At 39.4% G+C, this 26,706-nt stretch overlaps 1 protein-coding gene across 4 annotated transcripts in view; it reads right to left on the bottom strand.

Annotated features, from left to right (window-relative positions):
• The window catches only part of LOC150089733 (chloride channel protein 2-like), a 564,677-nt gene that overhangs the window by 195,229 nt on the left and 342,742 nt on the right, over nt 1-26,706 (bottom strand). For all 4 annotated transcript variants that reach the window (XM_090368771.1, XM_090368772.1, XM_090368774.1 and 1 more), the window contains 2 exons: nt 15,829-15,978; nt 6,938-7,007 (listed from right to left, as the gene is read on the bottom strand). In XM_090368771.1, coding sequence (XP_090224897.1) covers nt 6,938-7,007; nt 15,829-15,978 — 220 coding nt within the window. The remainder of the gene's footprint in view (nt 1-6,937; nt 7,008-15,828; nt 15,979-26,706) is intronic.

Genomic DNA, 26,706 nt, shown 5'->3' with positions numbered 1-26,706 from the left:
AAATGATTCTGCTAGCACATTAGCAACTTCTTCAGGAATAGACACGTCTTTCCCTTTCCAATGAAGTATTGGAGAGAGCAGCTGAGCAAATTTTCCATTTAGGGCCTGTATGCTTCTCCAGATGAGCTGAATGTCTGTGTCTTTGGTGATGGTTGAGGCAAAGGCAATCCACAAATCACGTTTCACTTTCCATCTAATTTGCATTGTTTTAGCTTTAACTCTCTTATAAGCGATTAAGTTAGTTGTGGTAGGATACTTTCGGAAATTATTCCACACACAGTTTTTCTCCTGTTTGGCATGAAGGCAATCTGTGTTCCACCAGTGATTCCGATGAATGCGATATGACTTGAATTTTGGAATAGATGCTTCGGATGCTGTCAGAATATGATTGGTATGTATGCAGTTACATCATTAATGGGTTGTTTTTGAACATAAAGTCTGTCTAGACCTATTTGGGCAGAATAGATATCCCGGTTTGGCTTTCTAAACTTCCAAGTGGATCATTCAGGATTTATAGTTACCCCTGTCTGTAATGTGCAAATAATCAGAAAATGATCCCTATTAAATGGGTCGGTTAACACCAACCATGTCATGGTTGGAAAAAATAGACGGTGAAGAAATTGACAAGTCAATTACAGAAGTGGATCCTGTAGGTAGGTGGATGTACATGGGAGATCCAGAATTTAGTAAATTCAGATCATTGTTATTCAAAAACTCTTCATTCAATTTGCCTCTTGCGTCCATTGTAGTGGATCCCCACAATGAGTGGTGGTCATTAAAATCACCGAAAAAGCAAATTGGTGTTGGGAGCTGTGTAAGGAGATTGTCCAGTTCTGAATGAGGAAACAGCAGCTAAGGTGGAATGTAAATAGAAACAATGGTAACTGAATTACCAACTTCAATACGAGCTGCCACAGCTTCTAGGGAGGTTTGTAACTGGATGAGCTTTGATGGAATATTGGAATTAATAAGAATAGCTACTCCTCCACATGCAGGAGATTCTGATCTTCTATCTCGTCTGTACATGACATAATTTGAAAATTTTGGTGAGCTTTGTGGTGACAGGAATGTAGGCATATGCCTACGGGATCAAATTGCATGAGTAAATCCTTCATGTCTTCTGAATGGCTTCTTAGTCCTCTGCAGTTCCATTGTATGATGTTTTGCATTATTTGGGTTGAGTTAAGGAATCTGACAGTTTTTTTTGTACAGAGCATTTCTTCCAGTCTTTTTCTTGGGAACATGGGGCATCCAGTATCCATTGTGTCATTGGCATGAAGTTCCAAGACGGGTTGCTCATAACCTTTGGGTTCATCCACTTCCATACTGTTAGTGGATGCTTCGGTTTTCTTAGAGTCTTTAGCAGTTTTCAATTTTTCTATGTCACTCGAGAACGTTTGGAGTATCAGTTGGAATACTAATTGGAGTGTTAGTGGCTTCACTAGTTTTAGTTATAGGTTTTTCTTTTCCAGATGTTGATAAGGTTGCTTGAATCCCAGTTAGCAAGAGAAGTGCTGGGTGGAATTGACACATCTGTTTGAACTGCAGTTGATGACAACTAGCTCCAGGTTCACGATGCATAGGATCAACTAGGCATGATAAACATAATCTGCCTTCGTGCCTCTGGATATGTGACTTTATGTTCAATTTTGTATTTTTGGATTTTCTTTCCAATTTTCCACATTTCACATGATTTGGAAAAAAGCCAGGTGGTTTCCTTTGCAGTTGGGGCAAATGGAGGTTGAGGCTGAACAATCTGTTTGTGTATGGTCTTTTGATCCACAAATTGGGCAGATTGCATCCCTTTGCATGCCTGCTGAGAGTGCTCATATTTTGCATTTAAAGCAACTAATCAGGTTTGGGGTGTAAGGGCTAATTCAGCAATTTAAATAGCCAGTTTTTACTGTGGATGGCAATTCTGGAGTGCTGAATGTTAAGATGATGGATCTTGTGGAAATGAGATTTCCATCTTTTTTTTATTATTATACGTTTGGCACTGGTCACTTTTTGATTGCTGAATTCTTGAACTAATTCAGAGACTGTAAGTAGGTCCCACTCTGTGATTATCACCTATAGATGAATTTAAGATGTTGACAGGAGTTACAGATACTGGCAGCCCACCAAAAGTCTTTGTATTTAGCAGCCATTCAGAATGTTTTGATGAAGCTGTTTCGATCAGGAGGTCTCCCAATTGCAGTCTTTTCACCATTTTTGGTAATCTAGCGATGAATTCCAAATATCTTTGAATTAGAAATGGTGATAACTTGCCCACAGGCTGGGTGGATAGGGGGTGTATTACCAAAAAAATTTAGTGATACTTTGGCAAGTCATGGCACTCTGCTTCCCTTGGAAGCCTTTTAGGATAGTTCAGGTCATTATCGGTTGATGTCTCTGACCTTGAGCTTGAAGACTCTAGAGATGGATAGTCATTTATATCCATCATTGCTCCTTTTCACCCTGGAGGATAACTTTCCCCTCAGGTTACCGGCCCCGCCACGTGGAGGCAGGAGCAGTGCCATCTAGTGAACAAGCGGCTTCTCCAGCCGATTTATAAATATACTAAGAAAAGAAAGGTGATTTTCCTTTCCAGGTTCTTATTCAAAGTCTTAAGTAGAGAACCACTTCCAAAGAACTGCGGATACAAAAGGAACTAGAAATAAAACAGAATGTAATCACTTGGAAAATCACACTATATCACACTATACACAACCTCAAGGTCCTTGAGGTTGTCACAGACATTCTCTCAGATTTGCCAGACAAGCTGCACTTGCTACCTGGGAGTCTAAAACGCTGATAGAACTGATATTCGGGTAACACTTAAGTCAAGTTCCTCCATGAGGTGTGGCGCCCACGCCACATGGAGGAACGCCGCCCCCTCTATGTTACCAGGCAGTACTAGGTGGTAGATGACTCTCATCAACCGGTGCAATACCACCACTTTGCTTATTGGAAGCTTGAAGTGGTGGAACCCATGTTTAGTCTCTAGAGCTAAGTTCCGGTCAACCATTCCCTATCTCTTCCATCATGCAGTATGATTGATGACTTTTGAGGTTACGAAGAACATCGTGGCGAGATCCAATATTCCTTACATTTCGAGGGTACAGCTCTAAAATGGTGTTCGCAGAACGGCCGCTAGTTAGTACACCGGACTGAACCTATTAGTAACTCTCTAGGAGGCTTCCGGATCAGCTAGTGCATAATCTTGTTACCTCTACTCTGCCAGATAGTGACTGGAGGGAGTCCGAGTAGTGTGCATGCAGGGAGTACTGTCGAGGCCACGTTATGTCAAGGATCTGGGTATATTCTTACCCTATGTATGCCATATCCAAAAATTTCATTACTTCATACAGCATGTCCCACCCACTTTTTCTTACTATTGAATACACCATGAATTGTCAAACTAATAGAGCAAACTTATTTGCAAAAAGATCTAAACCTCCCAAGCACTTCCTAATTCATTTCACAAATATACGTGGTCTCAATTCTAATCTCAACGATGTCCATTTCCACTTGCAGTCTGTCAAACCCCATGTACTTTTTCCTGACAGAATCTCAGTTATCGGTTGATTCAATTACTGCTCATCTCAGATGCCGAAATTATCCGCTGTATGATTCCTTTCACCTCAAATGTGGTACTTGTGCACATGTCCGTTCTGATATTCCCTGTCAGAGACTTGGCAATTTGGAATCTCCTCTCATTGATCTTCTCTGGCTTAAAATCTCTCTAACTCGTTGTGTCAAATTCATCTGTTGTCTCTACCTTTCTCCCAATTCCACTAATCACTTGGAGCTCTTTGACTTCCTCTCTTTGCAACTTGACTTTCTCCAGTCCACCTTTCCTAACAGTGAGGTAATTTTCCTTGGTGATTTTAATGTTCACAACTCTAGCTGGCTTCCATTTTCTAGTCACACCGACCCAGCTGGTCGAGATGCTGAGACTTTTGCAATTACTAATGACCTTGCACAGATTGTTCATTTACCTACAAGAATACTGGACAATCCTAAAGATACAGCCAATGCGCTTGATCTTTTTCTCACAAACAACCCTTCTAAGTACACGGTTGAAGTGAGAGGTCCTTTAGGCACTTCAGATGAAAACTTGATGATTGTCTCTTCTCCAATGGAACCTTTATCTCATGGCTATTCCCAACCTCGTGTTGTTTGGCATTACAAGAATGCAAAATAGGATGACCTGCGAGACTTCTTTTCTTCTTTTCCTTGGTCCGATTACTGTTTCAAAACTTCTGATGTCAACGTTTGATCAGATCGTGTCAGTGAAATTATTCTTGCAGGAATGGAATCCTTTATCCCACATTCCACTTTAAAATCTCATCCTTTAACTAAACCTTGGTTTTCCAATAAATGTGCTAAGGCTGTTCAAGAGAAGAATGTTGCATATCGTAATTGGCTTGTTTCTAATTCTCCAGTTTCATTTTCTGCCTACACCAAAGCTCGCAACAATTGTAAAGCAGTTATTAATCAGTCCAAACTAGAGTTTGAACAGGCTAAGAGTAGAAAACTTGCTTCTTACCCTAATGATAGCCAAGCATTCTGGTCTCTTGCCAAAGCTATTGGCCGCAACTTTTGCCCATCTCTGCTCCCATCTCTGTCCAAACCAGATGGTTCTGTTTCCACTTCAGTCAAGGATGCTAGCTGACCTGCTAGCATCCCATTTTTCTTCCAACTTATGTATTAATGATCTTGGTAAAACACCTCCCACCATTCCCAACACGCTCCATTCAATGCCTCCTGTGGTCTTCCGTCAAAAGGATGTCAGAAGGATTTTGACGAATCTTGATGCTAAGAAAGCTCCAGGTCCCGATGGTATTTCTCCACTTGTTCTCAAAACCTGTGCTCCTGAACTTACTCCTATTCTTTGCCGCCTTTTTTCACTTTCCTATTCCAAAGGTGTTTTTCCTTCTGCTTGGAAATTTGCTCACATCCAGCCAGTTCCTAAAAAGAGTGACAAATCCCTCCCATACAATTATCGTCCCATTGCAATTACTTCTACTCTTTCTAAAGTAATGGAGAAATCAATTAACCGCCAACTCTTAAACTACCTAGAAACCTTCTGTCTGATCAACGATCACCAGTATGGATTCCGTCAGTGTCGATCCACTGGTGATATTTTTGCTTATGTTACCCATTTATGGACTAATTCAATGGAAAGGTTCGGGGAAACACAAATAGTTGCTGTTGACATCTCAAAGGCTTTCAATCGTGTTTGGCATAAAGGTCTTCTAAACAAGCTTGCATCTTACGGTTTGCCAACTGTTTTTAGTAATTGGTTATCCAGTTTTCTCTGTGATCGCTCACTGAGGGTGATGGTACATGGCTCTCTCTCTCTTCTAACTTCTTCACTAATGCCAGTGTCCCCCAAGGTTCAGTTCTTTCCCCCACTCTTTTCCTCTTGTATATTAATGACCTTCTTCCATTGACTGGAAATCCTATCCATAGTTTTGCCGACGATAGCATATTGCATTCCACTATCCATTTTGAAAAACCTTGTCCTGCTCAATCAGCTTCAATTTCTTGAAAATCTGCTACCGATTCCTTACATGCCGATCTTCAGGTAATTCTCCAGCGGGGCAAGGACAACTTAGTTGATTTCAACCCTTCCAAAACTCAGTCTTTTCTTATATCTCGCAAAAAAGGATTCTTCTGCTGCTATGCTTATCTTTAGTGACACTCCGATTTCTAGGCAAAATGATATATCTCTTTTGGGTATTACCCTGATTTCTAATCTCTCTTGGAACAAGCACATTACAAATATTGTTTCTTCTGCATCTAAAAAACTTGGTTTTCTATTTCGCTCTCGGCGTTACTTTTCTTCCAAACAGCTGCTCACTCTGTATAAATTGCAAATCCGCCCTACCATGGAATATTGTTCCCACATCTGGGGTGGTGTCCCCAAAACCTCTCTCAGGCTGCTTGATTCCATTCAGAAGAGGGCAGTTATGTTAATTAATGATTCATCTCTAACAGTCTCTCTCTCCACTCGGTGTCTCATAGATGTACTGTTTCTGCTGCATGCCTCTTCTACAGATCCATGGGCGCTGTTCTTCTGAATTGGCTTCTATAATTACTGCTCTCTCTTTCAAAACAGTCAGAATACGTGCCGCCACCAGCCAACATCCATTTACTGTCCAACTTCAAACTCACAGAACCAACTTTTCATCTTCCTCGTTTATTCATTCAACTGCCGTTTTCTGGAACAACCTTCCTTCATACGGATTTCCTGAAAATTACAGTCTACAGAAGTTCAAGTCCAATGTCAACAAATATCTTCTTTTGCCTTCTCAACCTTCAACCCAAGCACAGTACTATAGGTTTTAATACCTCTCGTGTTTGGGGTTTACATAAAAAAAAAAAAAAATATATATATATATATATATATATATATATATATATATCGCTCAGGAAAATTCACTTGGACACTATCACTTGGCACTGGGGACTGGTTGTACAGCAAAAAATGTCATGTTATACACAGTTTTTGGCTTACAGTAAGAAGGAATGTAATACAGCAAAATGAAAAATGTATCATTTCATCTAAAGTTCTCTTTTAACCGGAAAGATTTCTTACTTTCCACATGATAATAATGGATCTTATTCCCAACTATTTATTATGATTTCAGTGTAACATAAGTATAATTTTTAATTACAAGATGCACCTGGGGATGTCAAGAGAGTTTCTTGTAAGCAAATAACTGCAGGTTGATAACACATAATTAGGTCACATAATTCATCTTTGTTGGATCTTAATTATTAAACTAATAAAATAATATAATCCAATGGCACTGGATATTTCTCTTAATTCAGGAAAGAATGTCCAGGTGAGTAGAGAAAACAATGCCATTAACCTAAATATCTAAATCGACTGTCTGTACTAAGATTTTCCAAGTATGGAGATAGCTTATACAGGGAATATAGTTACCTATTCTGAATATGGGAATGAAGACTCCTGCAGGTACTGGAAGTGTGGCACATACTGTTGTCATAACAAACTAAAAAAGAGAAGGAGGAGAGATGTAGTATAAAATTAATAATGTTGAACATATTTGCCTACAAATAAATGCAAAAAGAAATATAATTCAAGAGTAATTTCAGGACATGTGTATAATGCCTCACAAAATAAATACCATAATTTATCATACAGAATTATTGCAATTTCTGATATTTTTTCAGAATAACTGACTTTATATGTACTGAATATTAAGGTTCACTGATAAACTGACAACAACTTCATAAGATTCATCCTTCAATAAAATAACTATTGAAAATGACTTTTAGTATTAGAGCTACTTATTGTTTTGTTTTTATGGAGGTTTATCAGCACATAAGCTGCTACAGCTATAATATGCCTATTCATTTATTATATAAAGAGATTATATATTTCCATAAAGTCAGAAAAAATTGTGAAATCAGAACTGATTAAAAAGCCTGGTTTGCCTGAGGAAGTTAAAAAATTCAGAAATATTTGCCTTATGACCAATGAGATTTTCAAGAGTTATTGGTTTACGAAGATTGACCAGTGACAGCAAGGTTGAAGTTCTGTCTTGTTTATAGTAGGGGCAATCAATGAGAATGTTTCACAGTCAGAGTTATAGAACAATGTGGACGCTGTGGTAGATCATCTCCAGTGAGCAAATGTAAATGGATCAGATGGGTGTGACCTATTCTTGCCCTTGAAAGGACTACTTCTTCTCGTCTTGATGTACGGACACTGGAGCGCCAAATTTTCGGATCTTATTTGAACTGAAAGAGTTTATTATTAGTCTGAGAGTGCCAGAGAGCTGTCCATTCTGATAGGCATGCATCATTAATGATCAATGTATAGTCTGATACTGGAACACGAATATTGGTTAAATCAAGGGTGGATGGATTTTTCGCAGCTTGGTCGGCCAGTTCATTGCCCAAAATACCAGAATGTGCTGGAATTCAACAGAAAGTGACCTGTTGATGACGTTCAGCAATCTGCAGTAATAATCTTCTAATTTCGTTTATAACAGGATGAACTTTATCTAAGGAATAACACAATGCCTTGACTGAGCTGAGGGAATCAGCATAAATAACAGTTTTTAAAGAACAGTCAGAACAGAGATTTTCTAAAGCTAGTTTAATTACATATAATTCTGCTGAGAATATACTGAATTCAGATTGGAGGGACGCTGAAATAATGGTATTCGGAAACACTGCGGCTGCTCCACCATTTGAGTTAGATTTAGACCCATCTGTATAAATTGGGGAAAAATCAGTATATCACTGAGTGTGAACTGCATGAAGCTGTTTGATAGTGGATGCTGATAAAACACTCTTTCCCCATTGGCAGAATTGAGTGTCACAGAACTATATAGGAGGAGGATCCCATGGTGGTTGAAAGCAAGTTTCTATCTGTTGTACAGAATGGATGGAAACATTCCAAACCTGCATCAGTTCAAGAAGGCGAAGACCAGTTGGCTTCACTATGCTAGGTTTATTTCTGTAATGGTTTTCTAATGGTGGATTGAAGGCATGACTGAATGGGATGCGATGCACAACTTTGTATCTTAACATTCTGTCCCTTCAGTAACAGTGCTCTCCTATGTAAACTTAACAGGGGGCTCATGAGCATCAATGTAGAGACTGTGTGCTGGCGATGTTCTGAATGCACCAAGTGCAATTCTCAAAGCACTGTGTTGAACTGGGTCAAGCCAGCGCAATGCACTCGCTCTGGCAGGAGCACCATTATGGGCTGTTCTAATAGCAAGCAAGAGTTCAGAATATTGCAGAGGTTTGTTATATGGGAGAAGATGGGCAGTTTTAAAGTTAAAAGAATGCTGTTTTGATGTGTTTTTAATTCTCTGAAAACAGGTAGTATAAGCTGATGCTGCTGAGATTTCAGCAAAAGTAATGCCCAAAGCATTAGCTATATCCAAAGGATTAGATAGCTCTTGCCCATGACTGGATGGATGACTGCCATTATAATTTAGTCAGTGAACAGATGTTGCTGTGCAGTCTGTTTGTGCATTGGTTCCTTTTGTTTTCAATTTAGCATTAGTGGAGGCATATGATGCAAGAAAGCAAGCTTATATAACATTAGGCAAAAAAAAAAATTCCCATTTCACCCATCCATTCACTCCAAACGTTTGTCTAGTTCAGCCTTGAATTTATTTAAGCTGCCAACTTTCACAACAACAGATGGAAGCTTGTTCCAGCAATCAACAGCCTGCTAGTTAAAGGCAAACTTCCACACAGCTTTCTACAACTGCCTTTCCTCGATTTGAATTTACACCTCCTGAGGTGTGGAATCTGAGCATGAGGAAGAAACCCATCAGTGTTGAGCTTGCTCAAACCATTCAAGGCTTTATACACCTCAATCAGATCACCACACAAGTGCCTCATCTCCAGAATCTGCAATCTGCAGAACATAAGCCTTTCTTGATAACAGCAACCTGTTGTTCCACTCACTAATCTTGTTGCCCTTCTCTGTACTCGTTCCAGCAGCTCTACATCTCGGGCGCCTCTGTAGCCAGGTGGGCAGGAGCAGCAGTGCGTAGCACACACTTCTTGATTAGACTGGAGTTCGAGCCCGTGACAACCAAATACGGAGGTGCGGAAAGGTCAGGGAATGACCACCACATATCCCCGAAGCAATATGGCCTTAGTTGCTAATGCTCCTAATAACCAAATAACAACAACAGCTCCGGGAATATGCGGTGGTCATGAACCCCATGGGCTTGAACCCCGGTCTAATCAAGAAGCGTGTGCTACGCACTGCTGCTCCTGCCCACCTGGCTATGGAGGCACCCCTGTATGCAGTACTCAAGGTGTCGCCTGACCACTGCCTTATACAAGGGTATAATCACCTCCTTATCCCTGCTAGCAAAATTCCTATATAGCCAGACCTTGCATAACTAGAGTTTGATTAACATGTTTTTCAGTTACCGCTATTTGAAAAAATTATACCACTTTTCGCTTTACACGATGCAAATTCCCAGTTAAAGCGATCTTTCATTTTTTTTTAAGTGATAAAGTTGAAAAAGATTTGAATCATGCGCTAAACTTACCGTGCTTCGGATGGGCAATAAAGAAGTGTTTGCCCGCTGCCCGCCTCAGCGTGTTCCATCAACCATCAGAAGAAGACATGTTACTTGTTTGACTCCGCTAATAAAGTTACTTGCAGATTTGCATTTAAAAATTCTAATTTTTTTAAAAAAAATTTAAAATTTCTAATTTTTAAATGAGCCAGATGAAAATGTTACTGCGAAGGAGATAATGGTAAAAGAATTTGATGAAATCTTTCGTATCACAGTGTACCTCAAACAAAAGGTTTGAGGTTCCTCTGTGATAATTATTTTGCCAGGGCCTAGAGAAGATTGTTGTCGGCTATCGGAAATTGATTGATGAAAAAAAGAAAGCTGACACTGTTCAAATATTTATGTAACAAATAGTTTCTTCATTGTGTATTTTATGCCAGAGGTTCCCAAACTTTCTCGGTTCACAGTGCACCTAGGCAAAAAAGAAATACCTAACAGTTCCTGTTATTAAGCAGTTAGATCCAAACAACTTAATAAGTAATGTTGAAACTGTGAACTACCTCATGCTAGTAGTTCGCACAGTGTCCAACAGATTTCGAGTATCGCTGTCTCCCTCAAAAATTTTAAATATTTCGCAGTGCACAGTTTGAGAAACGCTGTTTTCAGCAATAAACATTTAATTCCATAATTTTCCTTATCTTTTACATGGTATACAGTTAAAATATGCTCTTGACATGCTGCTGCAGAAAACAATCATCCACAAAAGTCTTGCTGGTGACCAACCCAAAAGTTCCAGTTTATATCTGGAAATTTAAACTCCTCCATTATAAGGCAATCTGACTTACTGGCCCACTATTTCTCTGTACAGTTGTTCATTGTACTCATTAGAATTAGTAGAGGCATATGATGCAAGAAAGCAAGCTTATGCAGCATCAGACCAAAAAAAGAAAAAAAAAAAAAAACACACTTCCACTTAACCCCTCCATTTGTTCGAAATACCTGTCCAGCTGAGCCTTAAATTTATTTAGGCTATCAACTTCCACAACAAGGAATGGAAGTCTGTTCCACCAACCAACTACCCGCTGGCTAAAGGCAAATTTCCGCACATCTGTCCAGACTCATCAGAGTCATTAGGCCTGTAACACCCTCCTACTCTCAATTTTGCTTTCCCAGTGCTTAGGTCACACCAAACTTATTCAATACTCCACTGTCCATCCAGACGCCTCTGTAGCCAGGTGGACGGGAGCAGCAGTGCACAGCACACGCTTCTTGATTAGACCAGGGTTCGAGCCCATGAACACCAAATACGGAGGATGCGGAAAGGTTAGGGAATGACCACCGCATATCCCCAAAGCAATATGGCCTTAGTTGCTAATGCTCCTAAAAACCAAATAACGACAACAACAACTGTCCATCCATGCCAACTGGATGCACTTCCTTAGATTTTATGTGTTTCTTCACTAACAACATAACCCCTCTTCCTCTTCTATCCCGTCTATCCTTCTTCTACACATTTTACTCCTCAAATTCCAATTCTGCACTGCTTATATCTGTGTGACATCATGTTTCTGATATCCCAACAGTATCTGCCTTTGATGTCTTGACCAGCACCTCAAATTCATCAAATTTATTTACGATACTCCTAGCATTGGTGTAAATGCAAGTATACATGCAACTTACACTTACACTGCTTCTATTGAAATGCAACTGAGCAGCAGTCTGGAAAGCAAGGCAATGGGGATTTCCAGGACTGCTGGGGGTCATGGTGGAAGAAGTAAATACATGGGCCGTGTTAGGGTAACTAAGAGTAGAAACAGGTGCATGCATACTTGCATGTACACCGATGCTAGGAGTATAGTTAATAAATTTAATGAGCTTGAAGTGCTAGTCAAGACATCAATGGCAGATATTATTGGGATATCAGAGACATGGTGTCACACAGATATAAGCAGTGCAGAATTGGAATTTGGGGAGTAAATGTGTAGAAGACGGATAGACAGGATAGAAGAGGAAGAGCGGTTATGCTGTTACTGAAAAAACACATAAAATTTAAGGAAGTGCATCCAATTGATGTTGGTAGACAATGCAACGTTGAGTCTGTTTGGTGTGACATAAGCACTGGTAATTCAAAACTGAGAGCAGGAGTTAGGCCTATAATACTTATAATATTATGAGTATTATAGGCCTAATGACTCTGATGAGTATAATACAAAAAAATTGTACACAGGGAAATAGAGTGGACCAGTAAATCAGAGTCTTATAATGGGGGATTTTAATTTCCCGTATATTGACTGGAATTTGTGGGTTGGTCACTCACACACTAGCAACTTTTGTGGATCTATTGGATGATTCTATTCTACAGCAGTATATTCCGGAGGCAACTAGAGGGAGTAATACTCTTGATATGATTATCAATAGTGATTCTTTATGCATTAAGAATCTGCAGATAAAGGAATCACTAGGTGGCAGTGATCACAGTGTGCTAAAGTGGGATTTACTCAAAGAGGTAACTACCATCAGGGGTAAAGGGAAGGGTTTTTGTTTTCGTAAAGGTCACTACAATGGTCTGAGACAATATATAAATTCTATATGGTGGGGCCAACTGATGATGTTGCCAAGAGCAAATTCAAAATGGGAAGCATTCAAAGAAATAATCTTGGAAGCCACTAGGCTTTTCATACCAACTAAGAAATACTGTTCAAGATTTAGGCCTATATGGATGTCAGATGAACTAATTAGACATGTGGTATAGAAGAAAAATGCATGGAAAACATAAAAATTAACAGGTGACACGGAAGCCTATGATAGATATAAGATAGTCTGTAACCAAGCACAACGGAGGTTAGGCAGGCAAAGGCAGATTACAAGAAATCTTTGGTCAAGGATGCAAAGAAAAACAGTAAAGAGTTCTTTACTTATGTAAACTCTAGAAAGAAGGGGATGAATCAGATTGGTCCACTGGATATCGATGGTACAACTGTTGATGATCCTGCTCAAGCAGCTAACAAACTAAATGAGTATTTTGTATCTAGATTCACACATAAGGAGTTATTCATGGAGAGGAATGCCAGATGTCAATAAAACTCTTGCAGTGAGCTAGATGGTTTTGTAATAACTGAGAGCAAAGTGGAGGAGAAATTATTGAAGATAAACATAAGAAAAGCTCCTTGGGTGGATACAATCTATCCAGTTATATTAAAGGAGGCAGCAAAGGAAGGAAGCAAACCCTTATCCCTAATTATGAGAGCTTCCTTGGACTCAGGGGAGGTACCCATGGACTGGAGATGTGCAAATGTGATCCCAATACACAAAGGAAGATCAAAGGGAGACACAGGTAATTACAGACCTCTTAGTCTAACTTCCGTTCCAGGGGAAATTAATCGAGGCACTGGTTAAAGAAGCATTGCAGGATCATCTAGACAAGACTTCAGTTATAGCTCAGACACAGCATGCGATTGTTAAGGGGAAGTCTTGTCTGACCAATTTTATTGGATACTATAATGTAGACACAAAGGAATTCAATGCACAGAATAATTTTAATATCATATATTTGGATCTTAGAAAGGCTTTTGATACTGCTGCACATGGAAGACTGCTGCACAAATTGGAGCAGTGTGGCAATGGAGGCCAATTGCTGCTATGGATAAATGGATGGTTGAGTGGGAGAAGACAGAGAATGGTAGGTATTCAATGGACACTGCTCTTCGTGGACTAATGTTATTAGTGGGGTCCCCCAGGATTCAGTGTTGGGTCCACTATTGTTTTCTGTATTCATTAATGATATTGATGATGGTGTATCAGGCTTAACAGATGATATGAAGGTCAGCAGGGTTGTTAATGACAGTACGCTGCTGCAACAGGATCTAGAAAAGTTGAACAGATGAGTTGAGAGGTGGCGACTGAAGTTTAACATTGACAAATGTAAAGTACAGCATATAGGAAGCAGTAACCCCAGAGTAACATATCAACTGTGTGGTATTACGCTCACAGTGGTAGAGAGTGAAAAGGGCCTGGGGGTAATTTTGCAGGCAGATATGAAGTTTTCTGAGCAGTGCAGATGGTCTGCAAGAGTAGCACATGGTGTCTTGTTAATGATATACAGGAATTTTTCTAGCAGGGATAAGGAGGTGATTATCCCCATTGTATGAAACAATGATCAGGCCACACCTTGAGTACTGTATACAGGTCTGGAGGCCTCATTTTAAGAAGGATGTAGAGCTGTTGGAACAAGTACAGAGAAGGGCAACAAAATTAGTGAATGGAACAAAGGGTTGCTTTTACGAAGAAAGGCTTAAATTTTGCAAATTAGAGTATCTGGAGACTAGGAACCTGATAAGTTATTTGATTGAGGTGTATAAAGCGCCTTGAATGGTTTGAGCATGCTCAATGCTGATGGGATTCTTCCTCTTGCTCAGAATAATCACCTGAGAGGGCATAAATTCAAATTGAGGAAAGACAGTTGTAGGACAGATGTGCAGAAGTTTGCCTTTAGCCAGCGGATGGTTGATTGCTGGAACAAACTTCCATCTGTCGTTGTAGAAGTTGATGGCTTAAACAGATTCAAGGCAGAACTAGACAAACATTTGGAGCGAGTGGATGGGTGAAATGAGAGGGGGTGTGTGCTTTTTTTGGCTGATGCTATATAAGCTTGCTTTCTTGTATCATGTGCCCTTGCTAATGCTAATACTTGGATTTCAGGAAAGCTTTTGATACTGTTGCACATGGAAGACTGCAGTACAAGTTGGAGTGGTATGGCATTAAGGGCAAGTTGCTGAAATGGTAAAGGAATGGTTGAGTGGAAGATGGCAGAGAGTGGTAATAAATGGACACTGCTCTATGTGGACTAATGTTATTGGAGAGTCCTCCAGGGTTCAGTGCTGAGCCCATTGTTGTTTTGTGTATTTATCAATGATATCGATGAAGGTATATCAGGCTTAATGTCCAAGTTTTCAGATGATACAAAGGTTGACAGGGTTGTTAATGACAGTAAAGACAGTATGGTACTGCAACAGGATCTAGAAAAGTTAGTCAGATGGGCTGAGAAGCGGCAACTGAAGTTTAACATTGACAAATGCAAAGTACTGCATATAGGTAAAAAAAGGTGAAATGCAGCCATTATCAACCAACTGCAGGATGGAAGCCTCCTCAACAATTCATGCTGAGGGAAATGGACCATAATCTGCCATGCTGGTCCAGTGCGGGTTGGCAGATCGACCGTATTCAGCAGTCAGGGGCTTGAACCCCGGTCTACTCAAAGAGCATGTGTACTGCACTCCCTCTCCTGACCACTCGGCTACAGAAACAACTGCATATGGGTAGCATATGTGTAACCCAAAAGAAACATATCAACTGTGTGGTACTACACTCAAGGGGGTGGAGAATAAAAAAGACCTGGGGTAATCAGTCAGATATAAAATTCTCTGAGTAGTGCAGACAGGCTGCCAGAGAAGTCATATATATTTGTCAATGATATATATAGGAATTTGGTAGCAGGTACAAGGAGGTGATTATCCATTTGTATAAGGCAATGGTCAGGCCACACCTTGAGTACTGCGTACAGATCTGGAGACCTCATTTTAGTTTAAAACTTGACAATAAACTACCTTTAGTGTCATACAAGGTAATGCATTCAATCATGTGGTGATTATTACTTTGAATAAAAATAAAAGTATTTTTGAGCTCCTTCACTTTGTGTTCTTTTTATTGCACCTGTCTGGGAAATTTATCCCCACACACACACCTCGTATGATAATAATAAGCAAATTTAATAACTATAAAAATTAACAAAATAATAAAAAAGATAACTTACATTCATAATGATAAAAATGACAAGATTGACATATAAATTTGTGTACTGGGAAGTCCAATGGCTGACAATAATAGCATCATCAACTTCCAGATTGCTACCACTCCAAGTTATATTACTAAATAATTCATTCATCACTTCATGGTTGGTCAACTTAAAAAAAAAAAAAATAATAATTGCATATGATTAAAAATTAATGTGAATATTACTTTGGTAATCATATTTAGCACACTGAAATTACTGCTTTATAACTGCACTTCAAAATATCAAGTGATCAAAAATAACTATGACAAATTATGAGGAAGTCCTCATACATTTCATAATTTTAAAAAGGCCAAATAACATTAGCAATTTCTTAAAGTACAGTACTCACCTTGAATATAATCTGCAATAGTTTTATGAAAAGACTGATGGCTAAATATAAGGTGGAATGGTTAAGTTAATGCATTAAGGTGGGATGAGATTTAATTTAACGGAATTTTAAAATAAGCGCAAGGAAGCAGAAGTGCACTACTCCGTCCCTGGTTGTCATAAAGTAGAAAATAGTTAATCTGGAACATAAAAGAATTAATACTGCCATAGTCGTGACGACAGACTTTCATTAAGTTATAATGTCTTCAGTTGGCGGTGTTAAATGAGAAGTAACGCGTGATGTATTTTAAGGAATTTTCTATACTCTCGTGATGCTCTTTGGGACACGTGAGAATCTCAGATGTGAGAGATTCCAAGCCGAGGAAAGGTGAAAGGGAAGTTTTGTGTTTAGGATGTTGAGATTAGTATTGTGTCAAAACCATTCGATAATGAGGTCTTCATATTGAAGAATTTTGTGGCTGGTTTTAAGTCTTATAATGGTGATAGCGGAGTCAATTATAAGAGTGTGATTGTGGGTTTGGGCATAAATTGTGAGTTCTGTACTAGCTTGTCCCGATCTAAGACTATTATAGTGGTAGTATGCGCAAGTGTTGGAGATTTTGGTAGAACCAAACTTGGTAGTAGTACTACCAATATAATAGGCATCACAGTTTGGCTGACATTTAATCAAGTAAATTATATTGTTCAAATCGTTGGTTGGGTATTTGTGTGTATCTTTGTAAGTGTTGAATAAGGATCCGAGTTAATTATAAGCTGAAAAAATAAGGGAGATATCAGTACCTGTAAACATGAGGTGGAATTGTCCAGCAAGTTCATTATGGTATGGGAGGATGATGCATATATTTGCGTTGGTGGTGGGTTTTGGTGGATTATTAATTTTACTTTTGGCAGTGGAAATAGTGTATTGAATGAGTTGGGTTGGGTAGTTCCTAGCTGTAAATTCTTCTGTGAGGTATTGAAGTTCAATGGTTAAGTCATTTTGTGAGGTGCTATATTTGAGGGCATTATGTATTTGGTTGTATAAAACCGCTTTTTTTTGTGCAGAGGGGGTGGTGCGAAGCAAAATGTAGGTATTTGCCTGTATGTGTATTTTTTCTGAAAATCTTTGTGCCTAGTTTGGTACCTGTTTTGTAAACAGTGAGGTTGAGAAAATTAATTTGGTTGTTGGTTTCAATTTCAAGAGTGAGTTTTAACCTATCATGTATTGAATTAAATTTTAAAAAGAGATTGTCTATAGTGGACCTATTGCCAATTATGAGTATGTCAACAGCGTAACGGGTGTATAATTTTATTTATGGGGGGAAGGGTTGTAGGATTTGGTTCTCTATTGTGGTTAGGTAAATTTATGACAGGGGGGGGGAGATACCTAAACCCATGGGTAAACTGAATATTTGTTGGAAAATTTTATTATTGAATCTGAAATATCAGGTGTCTAGTAAAAGTGAAGTGAGTTCAAGGATGTTATTAATAGAAAGAGAGGTACGTTTAGTCAAAGTGTTATCTGTTGTTAAGAATTTCCGTAAAGCCTGTAAAGTGTATGGGATATGCACGTTAGTATATAGAGATATTACGTCAAATGAGGCTAGGATATCTCCATCAGAAATTGTAATACTGCTTATTTTCTGAAAGGTCTGATTGGTGTTGCTGATTTTGAATTCTGAGAATCTGGTAAGAGGGGATATAATTTTAACTACTTAGGTGGATAGATTTGCAAAAGCTGACTTACTGAAAAAGATAATTGGTCTTAATGGGTGGCCAGGTTTGTGTAGTTTGGTGATGCCAAACATGTGAGGAAGGATGCTGTTGTGGTGGGTATAAATTGATTTCTTTATTTTGTCTGAGTTTTCTTAAGATTAAATCTAGTTTATTTTTAAGTTTGGTAATATTATGATCGTTATCAATTTTATATGTGTTTTGGTCGGCTAAAATTGTTCCATTTTCTGAGTGTAAGTATTTTTGTCTATGATGACAATCGTGTCACCTTTATCCGCTTTTTGTATAATAACATCTGAAATTTTATAAAAAGCAACAACTTCTAGATATACAAAAATTAAGCAAAATTGTCATTACTAAGGGTCCATCATACTATAGTTTTGTAAAAAATCATGCTAATCCTTACAAAAAAAATACCACAGTGATCATAAAACAAAGAACTAGTGATTCAGTATAACAACTGCTAAAACACTACTTGGCAAGCTGGATTTTTATTCATTCATGGTGACCATGTTGTCATAGCCCGTTTTATGAATTTTTTTAAAATTTCTTAACGTCAAGAGCTAGTTCTCTTGTAACAACAGTGGAACTGTCTGCAATCTGATAAATAAGTTGGGTGAGCCCAGTTTTCACTTTTTCCTTTGTTTCAACAACCACCATGCAAGACTTGAATTTATCCTAACTGTTCTCGTGGTCTATTAAATCATATCTTAAAGATCATATGGAAATGGAGGAGAAATCAGGAAAAAATAAGGATCTCTCTCAACCCAGAGTCAGAATGATGACTGCGTAATCGTCGAACAACTAGAGGAAGGAGAGGAAAATGAAACAGGAGCCCCACAAACAAAGTGGAAAATTGCAAGCAGATGGTACCTAAGTCAGAAAGGGAAACTCGTTCCCAGAATGAGGCAACAGAACTGCAAGATAACACAGCAACTCAAAAGGACCCCAGTAAGGAAAAGCCGCAGGAACAACCTCTGGACTCCACCTTACCAGGAAAAAATGTTTTATCTCAAAACAGCACTGGAAACCATTTTTAAAGACCACGCGAACAGAGTATCCACTGGACTTAAGTCCCAGATTGTAACAATATTCAACAAACTGGAAGCACTTCTGACATAAATTTACCTCGACAGCGAGAGAGCAATGGCTAAACTCCAAGCATATATGGAGTGTGGAGCAAATAAAATGCAAGTGTGTGCTCACATATGCAGATACACTGAGGAAACCATCAAATATGATTGAAAACACGCAAACCAAAATCCAACTGGCCATAAGGAAAACCCTGCTACCTACTCCCAACATTGTCGTCTTGAGACCTCTTACTACAGATGACACTACCTCCAGCAAAAGTATAAAAACACAATTCATACAAGATTTAGCTAACAATCTGAAATCAACACAAATAAAAACAATAAGAAAAACTAGAAATCCAGGAATAGTTATAGAGACTGAAACTAAAGAGGAAACTACCCAGATAAACCAAAATAACAAACATAGGGTTAAAAGAAGAGGAACCGAAAAGGAAAGGGTCCTCCATAAAAATTTATGGCCTAGATGCGAATATAACACCAGAAGACCTAGCCACCAAAATATAAGCCAGAAACCTTCAGAGGTCCCTACAGGGAAATGACATTATAGACTTAATTATGCCTAGATTTGCGATTAAACCTAAGACCGGCAGCTCCAGGAACTGACCAGTCAAACTCAGCCCTACAGCATGGTAAGTCTTAGCAAAACAAAAGTGGATTTTCATCAACTGGAACAGCCATAGATTCCACAAACACATAGTGGTCCCTAAATGCTACAGACACTGCAAGTTTGGCAAGTGTGGCTGCAGGACCATAGGGTCCTGTAGCCACACTTGCAGCCAAACCACCCCACCTTGTGGCCACTGTGCCGATAAAGGCCATGACTACAAGGGTCGCCCAAAGAAAGATGAGGAACCAAAATGTGCCAACTGCAAGAGCCAAAAACTGGATGTTGCATAATCAGTTAGGGATAACAAATACCCTATCTACATTAAAAACAAGAGTTTAAACCAATCTAGAATTAATTATGGCAATACATCTTAAACAATATAATACCACAATAGTCAAATTCATCCAACTAAATGCACAAAGGGCAAGAGCTGTACCTGACCAGGTTAGACTCAAGGCCAATGAAATTAATGCTGACATAATCATCCTACAGGAACAGTATACCCACTCCAAACTTCTCAGAGGGTATCGCCTCAATTACAAATTAATACAAGCCGATACCACTCTGTGGGCTGCAATCCTTGTAAGAAATCCCGACATCAATGCCACCAAAATCTTCCACCTGTGCACAGCCTGTGTGGCCTGTGCCCAAGTTATCACCACACTAGATGCCCTCTACATAATCTCACTATCCTGCAGACCAGGTCAACACAAATAAAAACAATAAGAAAAACTAGAAATCCAGGAATAGTTATAGAGACTGAAACTAAAGAGGAAACTACCCAGATAAACCAAAATAACAAACATAGGGTTAAAAGAAGAGGAACCGAAAAGGAAAGGGTCCTCCATAAAAATTTATGGCCTAGATGCGAATATAACACCAGAAGACCTAGCCACCAAAATATAAGCCAGAAACCTTCAGAGGTCCCTACAGGGAAATGACATTATAGACTTAATTATGCCTAGATTTGCGATTAAACCTAAGACCGGCAGCTCCAGGAACTGACCAGTCAAACTCAGCCCTACAGCATGGTAAGTCTTAGCAAAACAAAAGTGGATTTTCATCAACTGGAACAGCCATAGATTCCACAAACACATAGTGGTCCCTAAATGCTACAGACACTGCAAGTTTGGCAAGTGTGGCTGCAGGACCATAGGGTCCTGTAGCCACACTTGCAGCCAAACCACCCCACCTTGTGGCCACTGTGCCGATAAAGGCCATGACTACAAGGGTCGCCCAAAGAAAGATGAGGAACCAAAATGTGCCAACTGCAAGAGCCAAAAACTGGATGTTGCATAATCAGTTAGGGATAACAAATACCCTATCTACATTAAAAACAAGAGTTTAAACCAATCTAGAATTAATTATGGCAATACATCTTAAACAATATAATACCACAATAGTCAAATTCATCCAACTAAATGCACAAAGGGCAAGAGCTGTACCTGACCAGGTTAGACTCAAGGCCAATGAAATTAATGCTGACATAATCATCCTACAGGAACAGTATACCCACTCCAAACTTCTCAGAGGGTATCGCCTCAATTACAAATTAATACAAGCCGATACCACTCTGTGGGCTGCAATCCTTGTAAGAAATCCCGACATCAATGCCACCAAAATCTTCCACCTGTGCACAGCCTGTGTGGCCTGTGCCCAAGTTATCACCACACTAGATGCCCTCTACATAATCTCATTATCCTGCAGACCAGGTGAAGACATCACCTGGTGAAGACATCACCACAGCCACCAGATATCTACATATCACCAACTTACTACGACGGGAAAGAATGATGTAGTTTTGTCAAAAGCCATACCCCCAACAGGCAAGGTACTAGGAATAGGCAGAGATTGCAGGAATTCATTGCGAGCTCATCCATTGCCATCCTAAATAGACCAAATCAGCTGCCAACATTCTGTAACCCCAATGGGAGGCTACAATCGATCTCTCTCTCCCCACCCGAAGCAAGAAACATCTCCGACTGGAAGGTCCAGGATGCCTGAACCACATCTGACCATAGGGTCCTAACCTATAAACTCAACAGAAATTTACACTGGCAACCACCAGCAGAAAGAATGTCCCATCGCTATGCAGTGCAAACCGCAGACTGGGATCTATTCCAGAAAACCCTGACAGCAGGCAAGAACAGAGAAATGCAAGAACTCACCACTGCCAAAAACCCTGATGACCTGCAAAGGACCATCACGGGAATTATAACCGAGGCTGCAAACACTTGCAGCCTCAGTTATAATTCCCATGGATCTACATGATGATGGTTATAATTCCATCCTCATGTAGATCCACTGTGATCAAAAAGAAACGGCCCAAACCAGGGGCTGTACCATGGTGGAACCATGAATTACAACTTTGCAATGAAGTGCAGAACAAAAGGACAAACTTCCAAAGGGCAAGACGATCATTGTCTGAGGAGGTGGACACGCTCAGAAATCTATACAGAGAGGCACGAAATGTCTCCACCGCCCTCATAAGAAAAAAGAAAAGGTAATCCTGGGAGAGACTAGTGGCAAACACAGGAAACACCGACCATTGGGAAGTCATGTACAAGGTGGTCACGAACAAACTCCCCAGAGGTGAAGTGCTTACAACCACAGCCACGCCCCAAGGAGATGAAACTTGCTCATGGGAAGCATTGATAAACAATATCCTAGATGTCACCTTCCATCCTCATGTATATCCACAAACAGAGGAGCAAATCCAGACTTTCATAAACAATGACAACTACCTAACAGAGAATGAAGAACTGCAATTCACTAAAGAGCTCATCCTGGCTACCTCGTGCATAACAGAGAAAAAATGCCGACCCAGACCTCCTGGAGCTGGAAATCATCAAAAAAGTTACTGAAATAGAACCAGAATTACTGCTCCAACTCTTTAACCTATGCATAACAGAAGGAGCATGCCCACAGGATTGGAAAATGGCTAATGTTAAATTAATAATTAAAAATCCAAACAAACCACCAGAACAGCCATCCTCCTATAGGCCAATCACTCTCCTCACCATTCTCAGCAAACTCTTTGAACAATTATTGCTAACAAGAATAAATCACCATTACCAACAAGGCAAACCTACCCTTACCAACCCAGTATGGATTCAAACCAGGTCGATCCACTGTTGATGCTCCCAAAAGTCTAATTGCCCAAGTGCAGGAAACGGAGAAAAAAAATACTTACTAGCCATCTCCATTGATTTTTCCAGAAGTTTGACACTTTGTGGTGGCCAAGCGTCCTGGGCTGGTTCCGGGAGGCAGGGGTGCCCAGGAAACTATTCGAGGTGATCAAAAGCTACCTCACTGACAGAACAATAAAGGTAAGCACTCCCTACAAAGAAGAAAAATCCACAGAGGCTGCCCACAGGGGACCCACAATGTGGAACCTCCCGATGGACCAGTTCCTATACACAAAGACCTGGAAGGGGTCCACTCGCAGGCTTTTGCGGACGACCTCATCCTAACAACTGAAGCAAACTCAAGAGCACAATCAGAAATACAGGCAAACCATGCCCTGCAAATCCTCCAAGACTGAGCCAGACTCCATTTACTACTAATTTCACTGACAAAGACAAATTCCATACTCTTAAAGGGAGCACTGAACACCTGTAGACCACCCCAAATTAAAATTGGCACCACAACAATAAGGCTTAGTACAGAGCTCAAATATTTGGGAGTCATTTTGGATACCCACTTATCATTCAAACCTCACCTAAACTATCTTAGAAGGAAAATAAGGAACTGCACTACACTAAACAGGCTTTCTCGGCTAGACTGGGGACTGAAGCAGAGAACAATGATGATATATTACATCATTACAAAGCAGCATTCCTACAAATCGTACCCAACGCAGCAGGTGCATGGTATAAAAAAGGCCAGCACAGCTACTAACCTAAGAATACATGACTCCATACACAGAATCATGCTCCTCACCTCCACTTGAACCTGCAGCACGGCGAGCACACACACACACACACACACCCTACAAAGTCATCGCTGGAACCCTCCCCATAGACCCAGAGGTAATAAGGAGAGGTATTGGTATTGATATTGTTATTTCTGGTGCGAGGGCTATATTGTGCCTATCAATGGTATGGAGATCAGACATGGTGATTATAGAATCATGTCAGAGGTGATCATATAGTTGTATCCCTTTTAGGAAGCAGAAAAATTCTGGAAGATTTGCATCATTGCCTATAATATCACGAAGTGATAAAGGTTCTTGAAGATTTCGTAGAATACTGAATGAGGCTTTTTGGGCATCAGTGTATAGTGTACAATCAACGAGAATGTGTTTGATTGTGAGAAGAGAGTTGCAGTGCGTACATTTCAGTGGATCGGTCTCCTGTGAGTAGATAAAGATAGGTGAGGTGACTGTGACCGATTCGCACTCCGGATAGGAGGACTTCTTCCTTTCTGTTTACATGGAAACTTGAAGCCCATAACTGTGGTTCAGATTTTATTTGAAGGAACTTGTTCTGCAATTGAGCTGCCATAGAAGTGTCAACTGTTCCTTACATACCTGTCTTATACAGAATCTGTTGTCAATATATGGAACGTAGTAATCTGTCGATGATATGATGGATGATCGTTTTTCTGCAAAATCCGCTTTTTCATATATATATTACACTTTATATATCTGTATATATTACACTTTTTTGGATGGACAGATTGAGAATATTTTCTAAGGCAAGCTTGATGGCACATAATTCTGCTGTATAACTGCTGCATTCAGTGGGCAGGGAAACAGAGAAAGTATTATAGGGAAAGACGGCTGCAGCCCCAAATCCACTTTCAGACTTTGATCCATCAGCATATACTTTTGTTAAAACAAGGATAATTTTGTGTGTGAGCAACATGGAGTCGCTCTATAGTCTGTCCTCGTATAGCACGATAGTTGTGTTCCTAAAAACCCTTGTGCAATGCAAAATCGTGCAATATAAACAACAGGCCCTATGGGAAAAGTGGGGTTAGGTGCCGACCACCCAAGATTGAACACACATTTGGAACCAAAACATTACCAAACACAATAAATAATTGGGTAATTTTAATTGTTATAAAATACTTACGTATTTTATAACAATTAAAATATGTAATAAAAAATATAATATTTTTATTATAATATAATAAATAATAAAAAATATATATTTTTTATTATATTATAATAAAGTATTTTTAGTATTTTTTAATACTAAAAAAGTATTTTTTACGAATAAAATACGTATTTTATTCGTAAAAAATTTATTACATTAAATAAAATAGTCATAATAAAATACTTACATATTATAAAATACGTAAGTATAAATTATAATACGTAAGTCATAATAAAATGCTTACGTATTTTATTACGACTATTACGTAATAAAATATTGCTAATGCTTTTGCTTCTATCGTAAGCAAACTTGTTTTTTGTTTGATTTTCTATCCAAACAGATGACAGCCGTTCCATCTCTTCCAATTCTTGTGTCTTAATCTAATGGATTTTAATTACACTTTGAGTTGTTCCCGCTATGAAAGTTGTTTTTATTTTCTCCGCATTCTTTGTAATTCTCGGCGTTGCCTCATTTAGGTCTGTAGCACGTGCAATATCACATGGTCTTTCATTTCGCTCAAAGCGTTCCACAATTTCATATTTTTTTCCTCTATCAATAGAGGCGGACTGGCCATAAACCTTACCCGGGAAATCCGGGTGGGCCAGAGGCTGGTGTGATTTTGGCCATAAACCTTACCCGGGAAATCCGGGTGGGCCAGAGGCTGGTGTGATTTTGGCCATAAACCGTAGTATGAGGCCACTATAAATTTTCCCGGGTAAGAATTTTTGACCCAGTCTGCCTCTGTTTATCGATATTGCTTTTTTTTTTCTCTCTCTGAATCTGCAGTGTCTTTGCCAAAACGCTTCCTTTTCACACCTTTTAAGTATTTTACTAATTTTTAGGGAATAAAGCGCAATTACAAAACGAGGAGGCACACTTAATACACATAAACAAATCTGCGCGAGTGTAGCAACTGAATAAACAACACCGTAAAGGCCGAGATACACTATTAACACCCCACATTTTACTAAAGCACATTTCTGGGGGTTACTACCATAAAACAGTAAAAACAATTTTCAGTTTCGTTTCTGCTAGTGGAATCTGTTATAAACTGGTAGTAAACTCGATCTAATTGCATTTGCGATTATACCGACAGCTGGAATTGTGTTGATTTTTACGTTATTATGGTGAAATGTGTTTCCCCTTCACTGATATAAAACACATAAATACATTTTCAGAATCTTCTTCATTCCTATCGTGTTGCGTTCGGTTGGGGGTGATTCCGCGTTCGACTGCCATTTCTTGTAAACACAAAGGCGAATCGTGCATAAGCGAATTCGGTTCGTGATATATAAGATAACATTCCCCTATTTATAAATCGTGTATGATCAAATTCGTGTAATGTAAACACGTGTTATACGAGGACCGACTGTATTGATATTTTCAAGCAAATGTTTTCCCCAGTTTAGGAAATAGCTATCACAGGATGCTTTAATAGAAGACCATGGAGGATCTGCACTGTTTGAATCTTGGAGGACTTTAACCCCAGGGGCTCACATCTGGTGAGTATGGGCTTGGCACACTCAGAGTCCTGAGCTGGATATCCTCATTCTTCTCTTTCTTGGTGATTCCCTTCTACTCTCTCTCTCTCACACAGGGTAATTCAGAAATTTTTTTTTGTCTGGTGCAGCATAAGCCTCAGGCTTCCTTACACCATATGGCTGATAATAATAATAAGGTTAACTATCGCTGTTTTCTGTTGCTCTATTAGGTCTATCAGGCCCCTTCCTCCCTCCTCCCTCTTTCCGAGCTATTGTTAGTCTCTCCACTGCTGACTTCAGGTGATGTTGGCGGCTCTTGGTCATCATTGGCCTTGTCTTTCGCATGATATCTTCTAGCTCGGTGTTAGTCCAATCTATGACTCCAAAGGTGTATATTAGTACTGGAGCTGCATAGGTGTTTATGGCTTTAACTGTGTTCCCTCCATTCAATTTTGCTTTCAGCAGGCTTTGAGTCTCTGATGATATTTTTCGGTCAGGCACTTCTTGATTTC

The sequence above is a fragment of the Mastigoproctus giganteus genome, chromosome 2 (assembly GCF_048544385.1).
Source record: "Mastigoproctus giganteus isolate SK-2022 chromosome 2, ASM4854438v1, whole genome shotgun sequence".
NCBI lineage: Eukaryota > Metazoa > Arthropoda > Arachnida > Uropygi > Thelyphonidae > Mastigoproctus > Mastigoproctus giganteus.
The sequence above is the reverse complement of the archived record's forward strand: the minus strand, read 5'-3'. Positions and strand labels throughout refer to the sequence as shown.